Below are 23,766 nucleotides of genomic sequence, written 5' to 3'. Positions count from 1 at the left end.
GAACACAAACTGAGTTCAAGGTTGTAACGGTCGATTAAGCATTTTCTAATACATCGAAGTAAGCACGATTTTGAAGTTTTTGACTTCCATTGCCAGTGCTTCTGAAGCCTGAAACAGAATACGGGTTAATTTGATCCAAAATTATCAAAATCTACAAACTAGAGAAATTTCAGTTTTGCCATGACTGAGTGGAAACATATATTGAAGAAGCCAAATGAATGAAAAACTCACAGAAAAGATGATTTTTTGGAAGAAGATAAGCTTAGAGGCAGGACTCAAACCTGCCCTCTTATGCAATCCGTGCATACGCGTTTTACCATTTCCGCCACCCTGAGCAGTGGTAGACACACTTCTACAGCAGCACCGAATTGGTAAGCGTACATCGAACAATGATCCAAATCCTAGGCGTCTTACGACCGGTACTCAGGATGGCGGAAATGGTACAACATCTACGCACAGATTGCATTAAAACGCAGGTTCGAAGTCTGTCTCTGAGCACATCTTTTTCCAAAAACTACAAGGATCAGCCCCATGGGATTGTTCGAGCCATTGATGTGGAACAAGGCAATGATCTACAATCAAACAGTTCAATCAATCATCACACTTTTGAATCCGCAATTGCACGAGAGTCTGTCTAGATTGATCTTGATTAGGAACCAACACCGAACATTGTTTGTTTTATAGCCGACGAAATTACACCAATATCCCAAATGTATGCAATTATATCTTTGTACATACTTGCGATACAATTTTGATATTTAAGCTTCTCTTCGCAAAGCTTGTGTTCAAGTTTTGTATGCAAGCAGTTATTTTTATAGAGTTCATTTTCTCTACCATTCTGCGATTTCGGTTGAAGCTTTTTCTCATTATCAATCGAGATCATCTTATATAAATTAGAAATTGATCTTAAACACTCAAAATTTATCCTGGGTAGTTGTCAATTTCTCAGGCGACATAACATGGAATTTCATCCGCGCTTGCATGACACAGGATCAGAGCATACCAATTAAAGCTTCAAATCGTTTTATAACATTTTTTGTCTTGCTGTCTAGCAACAACCTACCTCTAGCATGCTACACGTAGGACTGAAACGTTAGCTATAATTTTACTTCTATTTATAGATTCGAGTGCTTCCAACAGCTTCGCTTTTGCATCGATTGACCAACCAGAGCGATGCTATCCCTTTGATATATCGCTTACTCCTTCAAAACCGTCGTCTATGGCAGGGATATCCGATATGCCGGAGCTTTTTAGCAGACAAAATAGGACACTGCTCGTTACTAATCAAAATTTCAATAATTTATAATTTAAAATAAGTGGCTTGATACATTCAAATCGAAACGTAAAAATATTTCCTATCAAATGATGAAATAATATTAATAATTGATACAAAATATACTGAGCTGTAAGTGTTTAAAATCTGACCATATTTCTACGTGTATTTTTCTTTGAGTTTCTGATTTGCACCCCTATATAGAAAATAAAAATGTGTTCCACATCAAAACGAAACAACCTCAGATACAATTTTGTTCTCCATTATTGATCAGGTAGCAGCGTAGCATAGCGTGTGTAGGCTCCCGGCCGAGCGGTGGCGGGTGGCAGAATAACGAAGATGACGTTTCTTTTAGTTCTATACGGAGTAATACCACGAAATTCACCTTTTTTCTGAGTTTATAGTTTATCTTTTTATGCTTTTCACTTAACAGCTACTTATTCTCAATAGTGCAGGATTAGGCTGTTTTGGGAGTTCTTTCCCACAATCTAACAAAAGTCACTAACGATTGTTAATAAGGCTAACACTTCACGCAGTCTCACTAAGTTCGGCATATCATTAAGTTTACGCACATATGAACGTATGTCCTACTGCAGTACAATCTAGTGCATACTCCACTAGTTAGAAAATCTATTCACAACACTTCATGGTGATCTTAAACACTACACATGAATCTGTTAAATCTCTATTCATTACAGCAATTTTCACTTCTTTAGATGCCTTCCGAAAACATTATTTCTTGCTTGATTTTGAGGTCACTTGATACTTGACCCTCACAATGCCCACTATGCATACTCCTACGGCTTACTGTATTACACTCCGAACTAGACTTAACTTTTCACTTAATTCTTCAGAAATTGAGTCTGCTCTGTGCTGAACCGAGCTGAACTCTAACTTTTCACTTAATTCTTCAGAAATTGAGTCTGGTCTGTGCTGAACCGAGCTGAACTCTACTGAACTGAACTCTGATTTTTTTCGACTAGTGGTTTTTATGTTCCTAACATTTCACTAGCTGTTCGGCCTAAACCCGAGACCATCGTGAACGTTACCGCGGTTGTCCGTGAAATTTCTTTGTTTACGCAGAGCACCTCAGTGTCGCGTAAACAAAAAACACCTCAGCAACCCCGAGCACATTCCAAGAGCGCGTAAACAAAAACTGCTGCGCCAATGCAAACCAGCAAATTTGCTAAGGACGCTGCACGTGGAAATCTTTTCAACTGAGCTTCCGCCTTATTTTAGAAATGATTAAATGCTCATCAGAGAAGCACTGTTTAGTTATGATTTTATTTTTTCTTCTACAAGTTATTAGAAGAAGTTTTTATTACTAAGATTAGTTGCGCCCACTGCCAGGGAGTTTCTAATTGAAGCTCCTTGGAGTAGGAGAGTGCATTAAAAGAAACTTCACATAACACATGGGCTGAAAAAACCCGGGCCTAACACATAGATGATGCTAGTTTTATTGCAGTCACCTGTTTTGAGTTAATATTAAACTTTTAATGACAGGTATTATAATTTCATGAGATTCTATTCATTAGTTTGTAAGTTACTGTACTAAGAGTAACGCTTCTTTTGTTGTTTTCAGAACAATTTCGTGTTTTGCTTCATGATTCGTTCAAGCGTTTTGAATGATCAAAAAGTGAAGTTGCGTGCGTTAGCCGACATCGATATCAAAAGAACGCGTTGGCTTTATATGGCATGAGCATTTGACAATGAAAAAGCTCTGTTCGGAGTGGGTGCCGCGTTTGGTCACTGTTGACCAAAAACGAGAACGTGTTGATGATTCTGTTTGACCATGTTTAAACGTAATAAACCGGAATTTTTGGGTCAATATGTGGCAATGGATGAAACATGGATTCATCACTTCTCTCCGGAATCAAAACGATCGTCATCTGAGTGGACAGCAACTGGTGAACCTCGTCCAATGTGCCCGAAAGCACTACAATCGGCTGGAAAGGTTATAGCCTCGGTATTTTGGGATGTGCGTGGTGCAATATTTATCGATTATCTTGAGAAAATAAATAACTTTACTAGTGAATATTATTGGAGCGTTTAAAGGCTGAAATTGCAAAGAAACGATCGCATATGGTGAAGAAAAAAATTTTGTTTCATCAAGACAACGCATCGTGTCATAAGTCAATCAAAACAATGGTAAAACTACATGAATTAAACTTCAAATTGCTCCCACATCCACCGTATTCGCCAGATTTGGCTCACAGTGACTACAGGCTGTTCGCAGACCTGCAAAAAATGCTTGACGGTATGATTTTTTGCACGAATTAAGAGATTATCGCTGAAACTGAGTCCTATTTTGAGGTAAAAGACAAACCGTTCCACAAAAGTGATATTGAAATGTTAGAGCGGCGCTGGAATGATTGCGTTTATCTTGATGATAATAAAGTTAATTTTGAACCAGAACATCGTTTTCTCTTTGTTAGGCCCTTTTCAGCCCATGTGCTACCTATGATCAACTTTCTACGCTAAAAAAAGTAACACAACTGAACATATTCGCGATCAGTTTCTTATTCTGTTTTGCCTTTCTCTATAGAAAGGTATTAGAATTGCTGAAAAAAAAGACTTTCAAACGGAGCATCGACTCAGATCGGAAACTGTCTGTGTGTGTGTGTGCACTTTTGAAGTTATTTTAACGCACTCAATTTTCTCAGAGATGTCTGAACCGATTACAACAAACTTATGCTCCTTTGAAAGCTACTACTAAGTATTTGATCAAATTCAAAGATCAAATGACTGCGACTTCTGGGTCCGGAGATATGATGGTATAAGTGACGTAACCGACAAAAAACGATGTTTTTTACCGCTCTAATATATGAAACGTCGAGATTTAGTGTCATCTCAAAAAAAAACTTTTTGAAAATATCAACTTTCAGGGACCTAGAAAAATTTTGACATCGAAGTCGATTCTTTCAAAAAAAAATTTTTTTGAGATGACACTAAGTCTCGACGTTTCATGCAATTCTAAGCCTTTTGGCATCAAAATTTTTGTTTTCGTTTTCGAAAATTTGAAAATGAATTTAATGCGTTCAATTATGAACAACAAACTTTTCTGAATAGGTACAAAGACCACGAATTAAACTAATAGCAGTTGTAATTGTTCGCTTCAAATGTTCCATGAATTGAAGTTTCCAACATTGATTTGAAATTTGAAAGAACACTAAATTGTAAGTTGCTATCATACTTCATAATAACCTTATACTAATGGAAACCATTCCAGCTTGAGCTGACTGAATAAAGATATTGTCTGCTGTGAGAAAGTGTTTGAATTATTATTTCCAACAACAACTATTCACAGTCGAGAGCTTCTGATTCTAACGTACGGTTAGTGTTTCTAAAATGCACGTTTGCATTCCTAGATCCAGAACGAAGCTAATCACACATCTTTCACGTGAGCGAATCAAAAGCTGATGATGCCGACCGAAACGAATCTCTTCGGAAGCATCTTCGACCTTCCTCGTATGTCATACGTCAATCGAATCAGAAAACAAAGATCCCCATTTCCAAACGTCGTAACCGATGTAAACCACAAAATACAAAACAGCTGCTGCTGCTGCAGTCAGTCAGTCAGTCAGTCACGGTTTCAAGCACTTCATTTCGAATTGGCGGCCTCCATCATCAGAATGATGCCTGAATGCTCGGTTTATTTAATCAGCACTCGGCTCGATCGGCAGATTTAATCTCATCTAATTAGGTTGTTAAGATGCGCGGAGCCGGCTAGTTTCTTTAGTTTGTGCCTTTTGCTTTGCGGTTGGGATGTGATAATTCTACAAAAAGAAAAAAAAATCTCGAGATTTTAACGGCGGCTCGTAAATCAACGATTATGTGAATAGAAATAAGTGAAATCGAATATTCAGCAGCGGGTTTTAGTGCGAAAAGCACTTTGCTGTTTATTTTTGAATCTTTGTACGAAATTCGCCATCGGTGTGCAACTGAATTTTTACTGCAACTTGAAATCAACAAATTAAAAATATGTTTAACTGTGTACACACCGATCGGTGAGTTCGATCCGAACTCCCCTGGAGCCCTTTGATTTTGCCTACCTTATTCCGGCACCCAACAATTGATTTATTATTTATTATAAACTATTGTTGTTTACGCTTCCTCAAAATGCTACTGACGCTTATCAATGCGAACGATACGGACAAGCGATACTGTCACTCAGCTAGGAGATCAACGAAATCACTGACTGTGCCGGTAAAATGGCTACGGTAAAATGACGTATCTTTCCGCCACTCGAAAATCACACTCCATGAATAGGTATAACTGACGTTTTTATCGAAGGCAGCACGCCACAAGCCCGCTTATCGCTAATCAGTTAATCGAACAAATAAACCCATCCCATCACTTACCTTTCTTCCTTATCGTACTTCGGGAACGCCACATGCATCAGCTCCAGCACCGAGATATCACGTTGCGGTTCGGCAGAAATACCTTGGGCACGCTGCCGCTGTACACCGGAGGCACCGATCTTCCGGCCACTGTGCCCCGGTGATACCCCGGTGGCACCGGCACTCGATCGAAACACACTCTGAAACTTGTCCAGATGACTTCTGAGTTCGGCCACTTCCTCATGCTTGAGCCGCAGGCAGTCCTCCAGTTCCCGTATGCGAATATCCCGTGCCTGAATCACCTTCAGCAGTTCCTGTTCTCGCGGAGTCAGATTCAAGCAGGCAGGATCGTTGATGTAAAGGTTCTGCTGGAGGTCCCCTTGGAGCAGCACCATCTGCTTGATGTTGCTGATACCGGAATCGAGATTATTGTTGATGGTGTCATTTTGCTGGCTGAAGGAAGCGGGGGCGGCGGCGGCAGATTCACCACCGGTATTTCCGTCGTTCATCGTGGTTGACACAGCGACGTACCGCGATGGCGACTGATCTGCACCCGCGGAACCGTGCGAAACGACTGACGGAATCGACCCGGACACACCCGGAGGCGACGTCACCTGCTGCTGCTGTTTCGACGAACCGACCGACCGGTGGTTTTGGGACGCGACGGAACCGAACGCGGAACCGAGACCGTTCGTCGGAGCGGCAAAGTTCGCGTACTTCAGCAAACGCGCGAGATGCTGCGTATCGAGTGCGGTTGCGCCGCACAGGACCGTCTGCGTCTCCTGCTCAACGGCCGGGCGCCGTGACGCGAAGCACAGCCCGTCAAAACACACGCGCATCCACACTATTTTTCCTGGCACGAACCCGTAGTGTCATAAAAATATGTTTATCTGGAAATAGATAAAAGAAAAATAGCACATTATTAGCCGGGACGGAAGCTGAGGGAGTGTGCACGATTCGCACATGTGGGTGCCACGGTTCTGGGACTACTGAAATAGGAAACATCAATTATTTTCACAACCTCTCCGTTAGGAGTGGTAAATATTTGCGAATCGTGCCGTGCGCTGGATGGACGACGAGAACCCAAAAGTCAACAAAGAATGTTTTGGGCGCAGTGGTTAATATTTTTTTGTGCGGTTGTCAGAGATGAATGACTTAATTTTTTTAGTCTCTGTTTTATCTACTTCTGTCTTCAGAAATTTGACATCGTATCGCTGGCATTGGCATCTTTGTTCCCTGTTTTATAGCAGTTCGTCTGTCGTAGCAAAAATCCTTTTTCTTGATTAAGACTGTCCCAAAAAATACCTATAATATAATGGATAACTATTGAACAAACATGTTCAGTATTTGCAGGAAAAGGATGTTCTAGGTCGGATCAATTTCCAAGATGGCGATTTCCGGTTTATTGATATTCCTTGAAAACTTTTATAATATGGGTATTTTTGGAACGGGTTTGATGAGCAGATGTCGGAACAGGATGTTTGAGGTCGTTCTGAAATCCAAAATGACGGCTTTCGGTTATTCCCAAAAAATCCTTACAATTTGTGTCGATATTTATCGAATTACTTCATTACTTTCACGATATGCATTTTTTGGAACAGTTTTCATTAGTAAGAGCTTACATTTTTGGAGCAGTAGCCTAATATCTGCACGAGATCTAAATTATAGCCGGATTAAGTAGAAAACCCTTCTCAATCCACCTAGTGGTGTGATAATGCCTTTCTCTTCTTTCATAACAGTCTCATGAAAATATGTTTCATACTTTTATTAAATAATTTTGGATACTAATTTTGACACCAATTGATTCAGATTGATTCGAGTAGTTCACAAAAGCATGCTTCAGTGTTTATGTCACACAGTCAGCATCATTTTTCCAAACTAGTGCTTGACATTTGCGTTGCCTATTTGTAATCAGTGATGCTAATCTAAAAAAAGCCTTCTTAGTCCACTTAGTGGAATTTTCATATATCTTGAAAAATCACCATAGGGGGGAGTACATGAAATTTTCGAAATCGAAAAAAAAATTTTGATGCCAAAAGACTTAGAATTGCATGAAACGTCGAGATTTAGTGTCATCTCGAAAAAATTTTTTTTTGAAAAAGTCGACTTTTTGGGACTTAGAAAAAATATGAAAATTCCCAGAAAGTTGATTTTTTCAAAAAAATTTTTTTTTGAGATGACAGTAAATTTCGATGTTTCATGCAGTTTTAAGAGTTTCGGCATCAAAAAAAAAATTTCGATTTAGGAAATTTCATGTACTCCCCCCTATGGTGCTTTTCAAAGATCGAAAATTGTCAAACCTTTACCACCGCGCAGCACCCCTTAAGCATGTCCGATTTGGGTCAAATTTTGCATGAAGGCTTTTTTCGAGGTGCTTAAACTTTTGAGCACTAGAAATTAACGAAAATAGAGGTGATCCCAAAATTTTGGCACCCTTATATATAAGAGCGGCAAAAATCAACGTGTTTTGTCGGTTACGTCACTTATACCATCATATATCTGGAACCAAAAGTCACAGCCATTTGATCTTCGAACTTGATCAATGGCCCGACAGTAGCTTTCAAACGAGCCAAAGTTTGTTCAAATCGGTTCAGCCATCTCTGAGAAAATTGAGCGCGTTCAAATATCTTCGAAAAGTGCACACACACACACACACAGACATTTTCCGATCTCGACGAACTGAGTCGAATGGTATATAACACTATGGGTCTCCGAGGCTCCGTTCGAAAGTCGGTTTTTCCAGCAATTCTAATACCTTTCTAATCTTTTTTCTACTTAATCCGGCTATAATTTAGATTGTTAGTTTCAGATTATCAAGACTGTTGAAACTGCTGAACAATTACCATAATAAAATGAAATTCTGGATATAAAAGACTAGAGCAGATGGCTATGCCATCTTGGAATTCAGGACCACCTCAAACATCGTTTTCTAACATTCATTCTCAAACCCGTTCCGAAAATACCTATACTGTGAAGATTATCAATAAACCGGAAGTCGTTATTTTGGAATTCAGAACCACCTCGAAAATTGGTTTTCCGACATCTACTCATAAAACCCATTCCGAAAATATCCATATTGTAGTAATTTCGATGGAATATAAATGAACGGGAAATGATTTTCATTGTATGCAAAAACCTCTTTTTACGAAGTAGGCTCGTAAAAAAAGTTTACGTTGTTTGGGATTTTGTTCGTAAAAAGAGATAAGTAAAAAGAGGTAACGTAAAAAAAAGTTTACGTAAACGGAGGATTGGGTGTATATAGAATCATCAACTTAAAGAATCCATTGAAATTGGGCAAATTTCAATGGCGACGCAATAATACAAAGTTAAGTTTCAATGGAAGAATTATTCCTTCAATCCTAAGTTGCCTTTTACAAAAATAATTTGACATTCTGCCGAGTAGCCTTATGGCAGTTGACCGCAACCATAACCATTTGATGTATTTTTTTTTCAACATTTTTTCAGCTTTTACGACAATAATGCTCCTTTTTTTATTCACGAGAATATTGGTGTAGAACCACACATCTGGAAGGCATTAGATAAATTGGCGATCATCGGTACCACGTTTGTTTGAAGCTGGTCAATCTGAATAGTGACTTTGGCATTCCCATCTTGCAGATCGTCAGCCGTAGAAGGAGCTTATTTGAGAATTTGATATGAGAAATATATTTGACGTCATCTATTTCCTTCTAGATACGTTAAGTATTCGGTCCTGTAATATTTTTTGGGTTCAGTTTAAAAAAATGTTTCGACAGTTGCGAAGTTCAATTCCAAAGTCTTTTGACCATTATTTTCAGTGCATCCAGAAATCGAGCATCAGAATGGCCGAAATAATGTTAGTGCACCAACTAACAAGTCCTTTAAATTAAATCAATTCACTTCTAAAGAACTCGCTCTTAAAAATTTTATTCATGGAATAATGGATCTTTCAATATGCAAATCATCCACGAATTGTGGTAAAATTGAATGCAATATCTACGCTTCGACTATGAGAAACAATACCGGAGAAAAAATAATTCGACAATTGTGCGATACTGCTGTTATAGCCACTAGAAAATTCGAAGCAAATTTTCATCTAACTCGTAGAGTCAATGTAGCTCTCGAACAAAAACAGTAGATCTCACTCTAACTTATGGTTTTAGTATATCGGATGATTACTGAAGCTGAGATGAATGGTGGTATCGTCATCGAATTTCTGCATGCGGAAAACAAAAATACTAAACATCTACTCGTCAAATCCGTTCTGAAAATACCCATAACTTTATATCCAACAGTATGGAAAAATTCACTGTTTACGAAGTTCGAACATCGAACATTGAATGTCTCAGATTTCAGAACGTAGGTCTAATTCTTAATAATACTTTAGTGGCTTAGAGGAGCCAGGAAGAAAATATATGTTAAATTTGTATATTCCTAAGTAGTCCACAAACTGTGTCGAAGACACTCTTTAGAACTAAAAATTTACTGAAGAGATTCTGGTTCTATCTATGGTCAGAAGCGAGAGAATCGTTCATTGTCTCAATTAGTCGAAAAACAAATGATCTCTTATTGAAATGATACCTTATTTCCGGATTCCCAATTCATGTTCCCTGTGTTGTAGAAGACTTCACTGTAAAACGTTCGGTCTACAGAGCCTCTAAATTCGTATTTCAAAGTGATTACATGTGCGAGTTGTGTGAGATAAAGAAGATAACTCAATTTAATGTTATAATGTTCGAATGCTACAGCTTTGCATATGAGAACGACAAAGTTCGACGCTTTTCATTTGACAAACATCAATGTTACATTTTGTTTTCATGAATTCTTACATATTTGATGTGACTATTGTTGCTACAATGATATTCCGAGAGCTAGCGTTTAAAACGATTGTGAATTTGGAACACCATTTAACGAAAATCAGAAAAATATTTTGTTCAACCACTTTGATGAATTTGTTTCATAGATATAACAACACAAGCTGTATTGATTCACCTAAATATTATAAATAAGACGATTTTTTTTTGCAAGAATTCGACAGAGTTTCGATTTTAAGAGGTTTGATTCACACGTGTTTTTTCATGCAGTTCGTTTAAGTGTTTAAATTCTAAAACACAAAATCAATCTCTTGCGTCGTCGTTTTTCAAAAAACAGAATATTTTAATTTTAAAAGAAGTCGTGCTTTTCACTGAATTTATGTTGCAAAAATGACCATCGCTGCAAAAACCACTCATAACGCCTGAATCTATGTTGCAAAAATTACCATCGTAGCAGGAATACGCTTGAAGTTATACCCAACAACGTCAAGTGCATTACGTTCAAATTTCAACGAAATCAGTCCGAATGGATCATGATCGGAGAAATCTTAATCATGGTGTATTATCATAACATGAAAATATATTATTTTCCCCAAATCATGACTCGTTTTGCTCATTTCTAGAATCGGAGTTTTGCCGGTGCACACTGCTATTCACCGTGGATGCGGGATGGAAGCGACGCAACGAGTGTGCACTGTCAAAAACCACCTGTATACAACTTTGTGAAACAACACTGCTTGTCATATAATCGAACATTTTCCATTTACTTATAGTTAGCACTTACAGTCCATAGCAATCGCAGAAAGTTTGCACTCCAAATCACCAAAGTTCAAAACCGGTTTCTCTCCGCGGTAGTGTTAAGGAGATTGCATGAAACCTTTTTGCCTTTCTCTATAGAATGGTATTAGAATTGCTGGAAAAACCGACTTTCGAACGGTGCCTCGGAGACCCATAGTGTTAAATACCATTCGACTCAGTTCGACGAGATCGGAAAATGTCTGTGTGTGTGTATGTGTGTGCACTTTTCGAAGATATTAGAACGCGCTCAATTTTCTCAGAGATGACTGAACCGATTTTAACAAACTTGGACTCGCTTGAAAGCTACTGTCGGGCCATTGATCAAGTTTGAAGATCAAAAGGCTGTGACTTTTGCTTCCGGAGATATGATTGTATAAGTGACGTAACCGACAAAAAGCGTTGTATTTGAACGCGCTCAATTTTCTCAGAGATGGCTGAACCGATTTTAACAAACTTGGACTCGTTTAAAAGCTACTGTTGGGCCATTGATCAAGTTTGAAGATCAAAAGGCTGTGACTTTTGCTTCCGGAGATATGATGGTATAAGTGACGTAACCGACAAAATACGTTGATTTTTACCGATTTTATACATATAAGGGTGCCAATATTTTGGGATCACCTCTAATTCGTAAAGCGCTAGTGCTCAAAAGTTTAAGCACATCGAAAAATGTCCTCATGCAAAATTTGAGCTAAATCCGACATGCGTGAGGAGGGAGTACATGAAATTTCCAAAATCGAAAATTTTTTTTGATGCTGAAACTCTTAAAACTGCATGAAACATCGAAATTTAGTGTCCCCTCAAAAAAATTTATTTTTGAAAAAATCAACTTTCTGGGATTTTCATATTTTTTCTAAGTCCCAAAAAGTCGACTTTTTCAAAAAAATTTTTTTTCGAGATGACACTAAATCTCGACGTTTCATGCAATTCTAAGCCTTTTTGCATCAAAATTTTTTTTTCGATTTCGAAAATTTCATGTACTCCCCCCTATGGTGATTTTTCAAGATATATGAAAATTCCACTAAGTGGACTAAGAAGGCTTTTTTTAGATTAGCATCACTGATTACAAATAGGCAACGCAAATGTCAAGCACTAGTTTGGAAAAATGATGCTGACTGTGTGACATAAACACTGAAGCATGCTTTTGTGAACTACTCGAATCAATCTGAATCAATTGGTGTCAAAATTAGTATCCAAAATTATTTAATAAAAGTATGAAACATATTTTCATGAGACTGTTATGAAAGAAGAGAAAGGCATTATCACACCACTAGGTGGATTAAGAAGGGTTTTGCTTGCTTGTGACTAATATGAAGATTATATTAAATCTTTTTTCTTGCTTACGAGTTATATCGCCAAAATATATACTATCCCGGACCTTTTTGGCTGCCCTATTTTTAGCTTATGCTCGTGACGTGTCATTTCGAGAAAATCTATATCATATTAAGTTTACAATGTGCTTTCACTGAGAGTCAAACTAGTTTTCAGTTTGATGTCACACAGCATTTTTTTTTGCTTTCGATTTTGATCTTTTGACCGTTAAACCGACCACAACGATAGCAAATTAAGTAATCGATATATACGAACTGCACAACATCAAATTGAGTTTTCTTTTTGATCTCACACTGTACTCGGGAACTCAGCAGTAAAAAACCGAACAAAAGGTTTATAAAAACATTGGTCGAAGTGATGTCTCTAGCAAGTCCAATTTTACTGACGTGGTCTAGTGGAAATGAATGACCATGTTCCAGCACGTGTGTAAAGACAATAAGAAAAAATAACTTTTTACTACTGGAGGCAGATAGAAAGTTTTCGTCTACGACAATATTTTGTAGTCATCGCAATTTGTGGTAAATTAACTGAAGATAACATTTCGCTAACTGTAACTGTTAACTCATTTTTCGATAGTATTGTTAAATGGTTTCAAAAAATCAGTTTATTCATTCAAACTTGCTTTATATTAATTCTAGAGAAATGGTTTGTTCAACAAAGTGTTAAATTTTGTAAAAATAAATAATTGTGAATTCAAACTTTTTTCACATTAATCTTACATCTCTCAGATGCTCAAGTTCGACTCCTGTGGTAGAAAGTAAAAGTTTAGATGTAAAGAGCCTTCTGCTTACTTAAATGACCCTTGTCGCGTATCATTTTTCCGCACTTCATCTTCACATGATTGCTCTTCCTAGAGTACTATGCCTCTATAATTTTCATATTCTTTCTCTTCACACAATCTTCAGTTAGTTTGCTATCGTTAAAAAACCGAAAAATAAAAAATTACTGGCTGACGAATAAAAAAAGAAAAAAGATAAATATGAGTACTGAAAGAATTGCTTATTGGTTATCTTGGGCACTTATCTGAACTACTCAAACAATTTCCCCCTTGATTCTCCTGGATATGAGAATGAGTGTCCGTTCCGGGTCGCTATTGACTATTTTGTATAATTTGAAGTCAGGAATTTGTAGAATGAGAATCACACAGAAAATAATTATGGTAAAATTCACAATTTGGTGACGTAATTCAACAAAACGATAAAATTTATAACCACTTAACTTAACTCAAATAACGCAACCTGTCATTCGTACGGAATTTTGAAGGCTCCGAATGTCATTTTCATTCGGCTATCAATTGACACTGTATGGATTTATATGTATCAATTATTCATCAAGCAGATATCTGCTTCTATGGCTCAGTCGGTTAATTTGCGTGCTTTGTGATCTAATGTTTTTCGGTTCATGTCGCGCTGTTGCTATCGAACTTTGGTTTTTTTTCATCGATTTCAAGCCTAACATAAAAATAAACACATTTTACATGTTCTTGAATATAAATTTGTGTGAAAGAAAATTCTCCATATATGTGCATCTTATAAATTGGAAAATCACAAGATTTTCTCGAACTGTGTAGTTACTTCCGTTAAGCACCGCATTGAAGATTTATTTGGCTAGCACTAGTCACCGGACGAAGGTCCCAATTCGTTGGAATGTTTATCAGAAACACACAAAATCAAGCAAATGGATTCAATAATCCAAATTGAAACAGTATGTCACTATCATATTGAAATATCAAATTGCCGAAAATGAACATCCTGAACATCGTCGAACCACTGCAAGTCTCAACACTCGGATGAACCGACAATCGCGAATAAAAACATCCATTCGAGAGAAGGTCAATTAAAATCAAATCATTCATCCCCCGTCCAGCTTTCGTTCGCCGGAAACCGTGAGCGTCCGTGGTTCTATATTTAGATCCGCCTTCTTTGGCCGGTCGTACATTCTCCCGCAGATTCGGCATTCGGTGCATGCTTATTTTGTTTCCTGTCCATCGTCCATCGTTGGTGGTTGGTGGTCCTAGGCCGGGTCGGACGCATGGCAAATGTGACGACAAGTGAGTTTGCCATAAATCCATCGACACGACCGAATGACACGGCGAAATGGCATGCCAAAATGGCTCGTGACGCATCGACTGGGGAGCGAGGGAAAATAAATGCTTTTCCTATTACAGAACGATACTCTGGATGTGGCAAATCTGTCAAATTATTTACGCTCTTTTGATGCTTTGCAATAAAATGGAATAATTAGCTCTTGCTGATGAACTAATGGACTATTGGTGCGGAACATTCAAATTTTTGTAGTGACAGTTCAGAATGCTCAGATGCCATGAATTTGTAATTAATAGTAATTATAACAATAATAATTATTATTACTATCTTCACTATTGCATCTGTGATCTCAATACTTTGAACCGGTTGAGTAATTATAAAGTTAACTAGCGAATTGGAGACACTCGATTAGAGACGATCAGCCACGCATGATCGGAAAGATGCAATGCAATTTATTTTGCCTTCTACTCGAAGAGGTAGGCGGATCCATGTATCGGGCGCTGATGTTTGCATGCCATATTAATCGTATTTTGAACCCAATTACATCAGAAATCAGAACAAATAAAATGGCATTTTTATGTGTGCGTTTTGAAATGTAAGTTAGTGGAAATATGAACTTTTGAAAACTTTTAAATCCTTAATGTTAAATAGTAATTCAATAACTTAACTGCCAATCGATTTGAGAACATTCAACTTAAACATGGATGGCAGCATGGTTTTAGTAATTCAATGATAAACCATTGAAAAATCGGGTTGAATTAGCCTATGCTTTCACGAGCCAAACACAGTATGTCATAATGATGTCATGCACTTGATTCCTGGTCGACGGTTTTGATCGTTGCTTCACACCTTGCACCGACGGTTTTGATCGTTGCTACAAATTGTCCACCTTTCTGCACAGTATGAACTGTCGCACATAACAGAACCTAGAAGCTCTGTCGCATTTTTTTTCTCAGTCAACATCTGTCTTCATACAGAGCGGAAGGGTGAAATATTCGTTTTGTCATCCGCTCGATTAATGTTCAACAGCTCGGTTTGAAGTGTTCAGTTTCGAACCAGCGATGTCTGATCTACGTAAATCCCCGTAGATCTACGGATTCGGAGCTACGGACCCAGAGAAAAAATCTACGGAAATTGTAATTTTTCAACTGACGAAACCACACAATTAAAAAAAACCCTGTGATTTTACATCTTATTGAATGCACGTAAATAGAGCGTCGCAGTTCACGCAAATTTACGTGGGAGAACATTTAATATTGTGTCTAAAATTCCATGACATCGATTGGTTGACATTCATTGAAATAAAAAAGAATACTGATAGCGACCGCCGCGACTTGAACCGAGAATCATGGGATCGCAAGAACGTCTGTTAATCGGCTGGACTACAGAAGCATGCATCTGCTTGGCTGGTAGAAGGTGCATTTAAATTCATACTGTCGCACCTGCAAGCAGAATGCAAGTTACAGTTGAAACCAGTAAAATTCAAGCTAATCTAACATTAAGTCATTAAAAAATGGAATTTTATGTCATTTGATGAATTAGATCTTCATGAATTACATCGTATGAGGGATAAAGTCACCACTAAAATTCAATTTTTTTTTGGTGTGCAGAGAGCAAAACAAAAAATCTTCTCTTGTGGATTTTCTAGGAAAAATGATAATCTACGGAAATGACACTACAACTGTCTGTCATGTCTGACAATGCATAATGCGGTTGGATAATGCAGTAGAGAACCGACCGACTTGTGCATTTTTCATGTCATCGTGATCGGTCGGTCATGTTATCGTGATCTCGTACACAACCCTGTAATTTTGTTATTGTTGAAATTGTCTGATTTTCTGATTACACTTGATTTCTGCGAATCGAAACGACGGTCTCGTGAGTGTTTGCAAAATTTCATACCTTGCTGAATCGAGTGATTACTGAGTGTTTTCGTTTACGTGGAAACTGGAATTATTATTGCGACTCGCAAATAAATTGTCTGAGCGGAGTAAAACCGGACAAAAAAGTGGGACTAAACCGAGAACTTAATTTTCGATTTGAAATTTATAACGGATTCTTTAACATACCTAAATATTTATATGTACATTTCTATTCTAATTTACTCCACAATATTTTAATGCTGTAATATCTATTTGGAAGTGACCTATTTCAGGTATAGTTCAAATTCTCAGAACGGTAGTCAATCGATTTCAACCCGAAACGCAATACCAATACCCCTCGAAACGCAATACCAAGAACAATTATTTTATAAGAATAATCTACAAAAACGGAAATGACAACTTATTCATAATAGTCGTCTGGTTTATTATAGTCGAAATATATTGGTAAATTTCTAACGAAATGTAAATTTTTAAGCTTATAGTTTTAGTTCCTAAATCTCTAGGCAGCCAGCTACCGTGAGAGAAATATGCAGTTTACGTGAAGATCAATTAGTCATAAACTGAGGTGTTATGATAATGATAAAATAAGACGAACTAATACTAATAATAATAATAATATCATTTGAACTTATGTTCGATTATTTTCGCATTTTCGGCGCTCTGTAGCTACTCTCATCCTAACAGTTCCAAGACATATTTTGAACTTGTCCTGATCTACTATTTCATATCTGACTATCACACACACAAAAAAATTGAATCATACAGGTGACTTAATTCCTCATACGATGTAATTCAAAAAAACCTAATTCGTCAAATGACGGAAAATTTCATTTGTATTGACATAATGCTAGATTAGCTTGAATTTTACTGGTTTCGACTGTAAATTGCATTATGCTAGCAGGTGCTACTGTATGAATTTAAATACACCTTTTACCAACCAAGCAGATGTATGCTTCTGTGACTCAGTCGATTAACAGACGTACATGCGATCCAATGATTCTCGGTTCAAGTCGCGGCGGTTGCTATCAGTATTATTTTTTTTTATTTCAACGAATTTCATGTCATGGAGTTTTTGACACAATAATTAATGTTCTTACACGTGAATTTGCGTGAACTGCGACGCTTCATTTATGTGCATCTAATAAGATGTAAAATCACAGGGATTTTTCTAAGTGTGCAGATACCCTGGCTATTGTAGATACCCAAACAGTACAACTAAGCTATATGTATGACAAACAATACGCCTGAGCCAAGAAGATTTAGAATTGGCCATTCGGAGGATTCGAGACCTACGCCGACTATTTAATTCGTTTTTATTCCGGATAGATTCCTAGTTGGTTATAGAAGCACCAAACAAAGCATTAAAACAGCATATTTAGTAAGAACATATGTGTGCTATATCAATAAACTTGCGCATATTGTTCTAGTGGATCAATTTTACTGCCGGCGATTCGCCATATACAATAACGAGACGAAGGACGCGGACAAATTTCGCTCACCACCAGAGATGGCATTTCACCAGAGTGATACACGCTAGAGTCAGATTTTTGCCACACCGAGGATGCAAAAAACGAAGCACCGCACAAAGAGGAAAGCGCACTTCTTCTCAGTGTCGAATAGACAGCATTTGAGTGTGTGCTTGTGGTTAAAGCAGCTGGCGCGAGTGAAACACATTCTCTTCGCATGAATCGCTCACACGCGCTCTCGTCTAAATACACCCAAGTGACCACTGGCGCGTGATGGTGAGCGAACACTTCTGTGAACTTCAATTAATAGAGAGTAGATCTGGCCTTGCTATGAAAAATTTGCAAGGAAAACCGAAAATTTTACGATAAATTATTTTATTTTGCTGATTTTGCGTGTCCACGCTTCATCTACGCAAACCATACAGCAGAGTGCTCACCGGCGTGTACACCTCTGTGAAAGTATCTGCATCCACCTCAGAGAATTTATTAGCTAATGCTCTAGCACTTTGGTGCGATTCAGTGGAAGAGGTAAAAGGAAATAAACAAACGCACTCATGATGCGTGCACACTTTACACAACAGTGGTGTATAAATGTGAAAGAGAAGAGCTCTCGTTGAAGTTGTCAGTGCGAGGGGAGAAATTTTGCTTGCTCTTCGTCACACAGAGGAGATAGACATCTCTGCTCACCACCATCCAGACGGCTTAGACCATGCATTAGAAAACTGAGTTTAGGATTTAAGCTAGTAATATAATCGTGTTGAATGAAGACAACTACAAATAACTAAGTGGAACAGTTTCAATGAAAGCTTCGTTAACGAATCACCATATAAAAATAAGCGACTAGGAACGCGTATAAATTGAGCTCACCACAACCTATAGATTTGAAGATAAATCGGGAAATAACATGAAACAACCATAATAAAGGGTGATTTTTTAAGAGCTTGAGAACTTTTTTAAACAATAAAACGCATAAAATTTGCAAAATCTCATCGGTTCTTTATTTTAAACGTTAGATTGGTACATGACATTTACTTTTTGAAGATAATTTCATTTAAATGTTGACCGCGGCTGCGTCTTAGGTGGTCCATTCGGAAAGTCCAATTTTGGGCAACTTTTTCGAGCATTTCGGCCGGAATAGCCCGAATTTCTTCGGAAATGTTGTCTTCCAAAGCTGGAATAGTTACTGGCTTATTTCTGTAGACTTTAGACTTGACGTAGCCCCACAAAAAATAGTCTAAAGGCGTCAAATCGCATGATCTTGGTGGCCAACTTACCGGTCCATTTCTTGAGATGAATTGTTCTCCGAAGTTTTCCCTCAAAATGGCCATAGAATCGCGAGCTGTGTGGCATGTAGCGCAATCTTGTTGAAACCACATGTCAACCAAGTTCAGTTCTTCCATTTTTGGCAACAAAAAGTTTGTTAGCATCGAACGATAGCGATCGCCATTCACTGTAACGTTGCGTCCAACAGCATCTTTGAAAAAATACGGTCCAATGATTCCACCAGCGTACAAACCACACCAAACAGTGCATTTTTCGGGATGCATGGGCAGTTCTTGAACGGCTTCTGGTTGCTCTTCACTCCAAATGCGGCAATTTTGCTTATTTACGTAGCCATTCAACCAGAAATGAGCCTCATCGCTGAACAAAATTTGTCGATAAAAAAGCGGATTTTCCGAATGGACCACCTAAGACGCAGCCGCGGTCAACATTTAAATGAAATTATCTTCAAAAAGTAAATGTCATGTACCAATCTAACGTTTAAAATAAAGAACCGATGAGATTTTGCAAATTTTATGCGTTTTATTGTTTAAAAAAGTTCTCAAGCTCTTAAAAAATCACCCTTTACATCTTCCAGGTTAAACTATTTTTAAAAGCTCTAAAGAAAGGAAACATAGAACTAATAAAAACCATGTTGTTGAACGAAGTGATAGTTAAGTAAAAAAAGTGTTCTGGTAACTGAAAGTAGAAAAAAAAGAAACTCCTACAATTGTGGTCTTTTACAACATAGAAAAGAAAGAAACCTATGGATCTACTCTTGGCTACATTTTTTTGACACGGATTTCACACGGCCTCTTGGCTGGTTCTATCCGGAGAAAGAGAATAGGTAAAATAAATCTCCCAATCCCATACTGGGAATCGAACCCAAGCCATCTGGGTGAAAGCCAGATATCCTAGCCACTAGACCAGTGATCCATATAGTCCCGAATCACAAATTGGGAACTGTTGCTGAAAAGCTGAAGCTACACAACAGTATAGATAGCTTGGGTAAAAACCTTGCAGCAGTGATGCCAACCTCCCGGTTTTATCCGTAAATCTAGAAAGTTCGGTCTTTTGTGAGGATCCATGGATAAACCTCCTAACATCTACAGATTTAGAATTATTGCTTCATAAATGTACATATTTCTCATTATTTCCCTATATATAAAAATTTAAATAATTAAATATTGTTACATTATCATCATAATTTTTGGGGATAGCCAATCGTGCAACTATTCGGCACCAATCACTCAGTTTTGAGAGCCTGCAATTTAACTTAGAGTTCCAAGCTGTTCATTTTATGTGAATATACAAGTAAAAAAACACCTGAAACCAAATCTACGGATTTGACCTCAAGGAAAAGTTGCTAGCACTGCCTAGTTGCAATGGGTATTTTATTTCAAATTTCCCAAAAAGTGTCCGGTTTAACCCCCCCGAGACTCCCCTTATCAGATTTTTGTTGAATTGCGCAACTTTAATAAGCTATTAGTAATAGCATATTCAATTGAAAATTTCTGTTCTTAAATGTGTAGGATTGGTAAAAGGGGGTAGCCGGGTTTGCATATAAAAACTGTACCCAAACATATATAAAATTGGTAAAACCTGTTTGAAAGGATTTGTATTGGAAATGATTTTCCTAACTGACTGCCATATTTGTGGAATTAGGGTGGTTCTTCGGATTTTCGTTTTATTAAAATTTTTCAAAAACCTCTTTAGCAAATAAAATTGAAAAATATTAGGAATATTTCAGGTATTATGGGAAACCATTCTGATTTTTTCAAGATGATTTTCATGTAAAAAAAAGTTCAAAATTTTCGCAATTTTTTTTATTCGCACTTACAATTTGGTACCACTCTAGATTTTATATCAAAAACAAATCATTTATGAGTACATTACGCAACTTTATTTTCAGATTTTTGAAAAATATGAAATAATATATCACACTTTAAAAAAACAAATCAATCGAAAAACCATGCGTCTCCGTCAAATTATCATCCGATGGAGACGCATGGTATTCAGTTCAGAAATCATACACCACTTCAGAACTAAATACGATGCGTTTTCATCTACATCTTGAATTCAAGACATGGGTATTGAAGCAATTAATAATTATAAAAAAAAAAATTCATTTCTAATGTAATTTAGACACGCCCGCCGGCCTGGCATGATTGTATGTAGGGAATGCATTAGCGAACATGTGTATCTGCCTGACGGTTGTAATTCATAAGTAAGGACTAATGAGGAAACATGGATCAGAACTAATGAATTGACAAATATTTAGTTTTTAATGTACGGTTTACAGATTTTATTTATGAACTGATATGTAATTTGTCTTACATTTATTGTATTCAAATCAAAATAAATACACTATAGTTAACTTGAATCCATGCAGTTGTTCAAAACTGTTACCGCTCATCCAATTATCACAAGCTTAGGTTCAAATGAAACGTCTTACAACCCCATATAACACCAAATCATTATCTGGATAAAATTGACGGTTCCGGAGCTACAGGCTGACAAGTTTAAAGATTCCATTTTCAGGAGCGTTTTTACCTTTCTCTATAGAAAGGTATTAGAATTACTGGAAAACTGACTTTCGTACGGAGCCTCGGAGACCCATAGTGTTCTATACCATTCGGTTCAGTTCGACGAGATCGGAAAATGTATGTGTGTATGTGTGTGCACTTTTCGAAGATATTTTTACCGCTCAATTTTCTCAAAGATGGCTAAACCGATTTTAACAAACTTAGCCTCGTTTGAAAGCTACTGTCAGGCCATTGCCTGACCGACAAAAGGCGTAGTTTTTTTTACCGCGCTTTTTTCTCGGAGATGGCTGAACCGATCTTAACAAACTCAAGCTCGTTTGAAAGCTATTGTTGAGCCGTTGGTCAAGTTCGTAGATTATAAGGCTGTGACTTTTGGTTTCGGAGATGTGATGGTAGGAGTAACGTAACCGACAAAACACATTGTTTTTTACCGCTTTAATATATAAGGGTGCCAATGTTTTGGGATCGCCTTTAATTTCGTAAAGCGGTAGTATTCTAAAGTTTAAGTACCTCGGAAAAAGTCCCCATGCAAAATTTGAGCTAAATCGGATGTAGAGAAGGGGTGCCGCTCGGCGGTCAAGGTTTGGAAATTTTAGATTTTGAAAAATCACCATTGGGGGAAGTACTTAAAATTGCCGAAATCGATGTTTCTTTAAATGCCGAATGTCTTAGAATTACATGAAAAGTCGAGATTAAGCGCCATCCAAAAAAAAATTTCGAAAAACTTGACTTTCTGGATCTAATAATTTTTCCAAAGACTTTTTGCATCAGAAAAATTTTCGATTTTGGGAATTTCATCATATTGAAATGAAAAGCATTGTGTTTCGATAAGTTGATGTAGAATTTTATCCAGATCCAGATTCCGGTTACAGCGTAGTCCTTTCCTTCTACATTTGGTTTCAATTTAAAGGTTATGCTAGTTGCTGGTCAAACGAACCGATTTCAGCTCCCGGTTCCGGAAGCACCGGAAATAGTGGTCGAAAATTCAAAAACGGAACTCTCTTCATTTTCTCAGAAACAGCTAAGTCGTTTTTCACAAACCTAGATTCAAAAAAAAAGAGTCAACGTATATAAAAATAGATTGCCTTTGACCTTTGTTCGGATCTCACTTATGGCTCCGGAGCAAATTCAAAAAACGAAGAATTCCTATTAACTTGGGCTAAAACTGTTAAAAATTGAAAAGGTTATGCTAATGTGTGCCCAAACAAACTCTTTTGTTCCTGTTCAATATTTAACGAAAAGTTTTTCGAAGATCCTTTAGTAATACTAATGAAAACATGAGTTATATTAGAAAGGCATTATAGCACCATTAAATGAATAAAAAGAAGTTTTTTTTTTCATGAGATTTCTGTTAAGAACTAGAATTAAAGATATATTTTGAAAAAAATATTTATTAGAAGCGATTTGGGCATATTAAAAAAATTCGGAAAATTTGAAATCGGCAAACCACTCCACTTGCAATAATCTAATTTTGTTGCGATATTTTTTTTTTCAACCTGATATTAAATGCAATATTTGACATTAGTTTTATTTACGTAATGCTTTCGACTTATTAGGGCATAACAGCTTATGTTATATTGTTATGCTACCTAGCACCTAGCAACAAATTTACTCCGATTGACTTAAAAATTTGACATTTTTTGAAATATTTTACTATAACAAAATACAAAATTAAACAATTTTTCAAAAGTTTTAGACCCTACCAGCCCCCTAAAAAATGGTTTCCGGGCAATAAATTTCAAACGCGTTTTTCTCGAAAGCACGTTTTAAAAGTCGGTGGCCATCGTCATTTGAAAACTCCTTCATTTTGCACATACTTTCTACATATAAAATACACAACAATTTCTTTATCGTTTTCTGTTACTTTAGGGAGGTTGAACAGTTTCAAAATGGCGAATGTTCTCATAAACAATCGCAGTTTTGACTTCAAACAACAACCAACAATTCTAAATTGAAATAAATCAAATGGCAACGTGCAGGCCAAAAAAAACATCTTTTCTCGTTTACGCTCGTTTGCCTATCCACATTTCTCC

The 23,766-nt window shown here is 37.2% G+C and overlaps 1 protein-coding gene across 5 annotated transcripts in view; it reads right to left on the bottom strand.

Annotated features, from left to right (window-relative positions):
- LOC131427342 (cGMP-dependent protein kinase, isozyme 2 forms cD4/T1/T3A/T3B) overlaps positions 1-23,766 on the bottom strand; it is a 554,292-nt gene that overhangs the window by 444,266 nt on the left and 86,260 nt on the right. For all 5 annotated transcript variants that reach the window (XM_058590437.1, XM_058590434.1, XM_058590436.1 and 2 more), the window contains one exon: positions 5,635-6,503. In XM_058590437.1, the coding sequence (XP_058446420.1) occupies positions 5,635-6,452 (818 nt within the window). In that variant the 5' untranslated portion in view covers positions 6,453-6,503. The remainder of the gene's footprint in view (positions 1-5,634; positions 6,504-23,766) is intronic.

This window comes from Malaya genurostris, chromosome 2, assembly GCF_030247185.1.
Source record: "Malaya genurostris strain Urasoe2022 chromosome 2, Malgen_1.1, whole genome shotgun sequence".
In the NCBI taxonomy this organism is placed as follows: domain Eukaryota; kingdom Metazoa; phylum Arthropoda; class Insecta; order Diptera; family Culicidae; genus Malaya; species Malaya genurostris.
The sequence above is the reverse complement of the archived record's forward strand: the minus strand, read 5'-3'. Positions and strand labels throughout refer to the sequence as shown.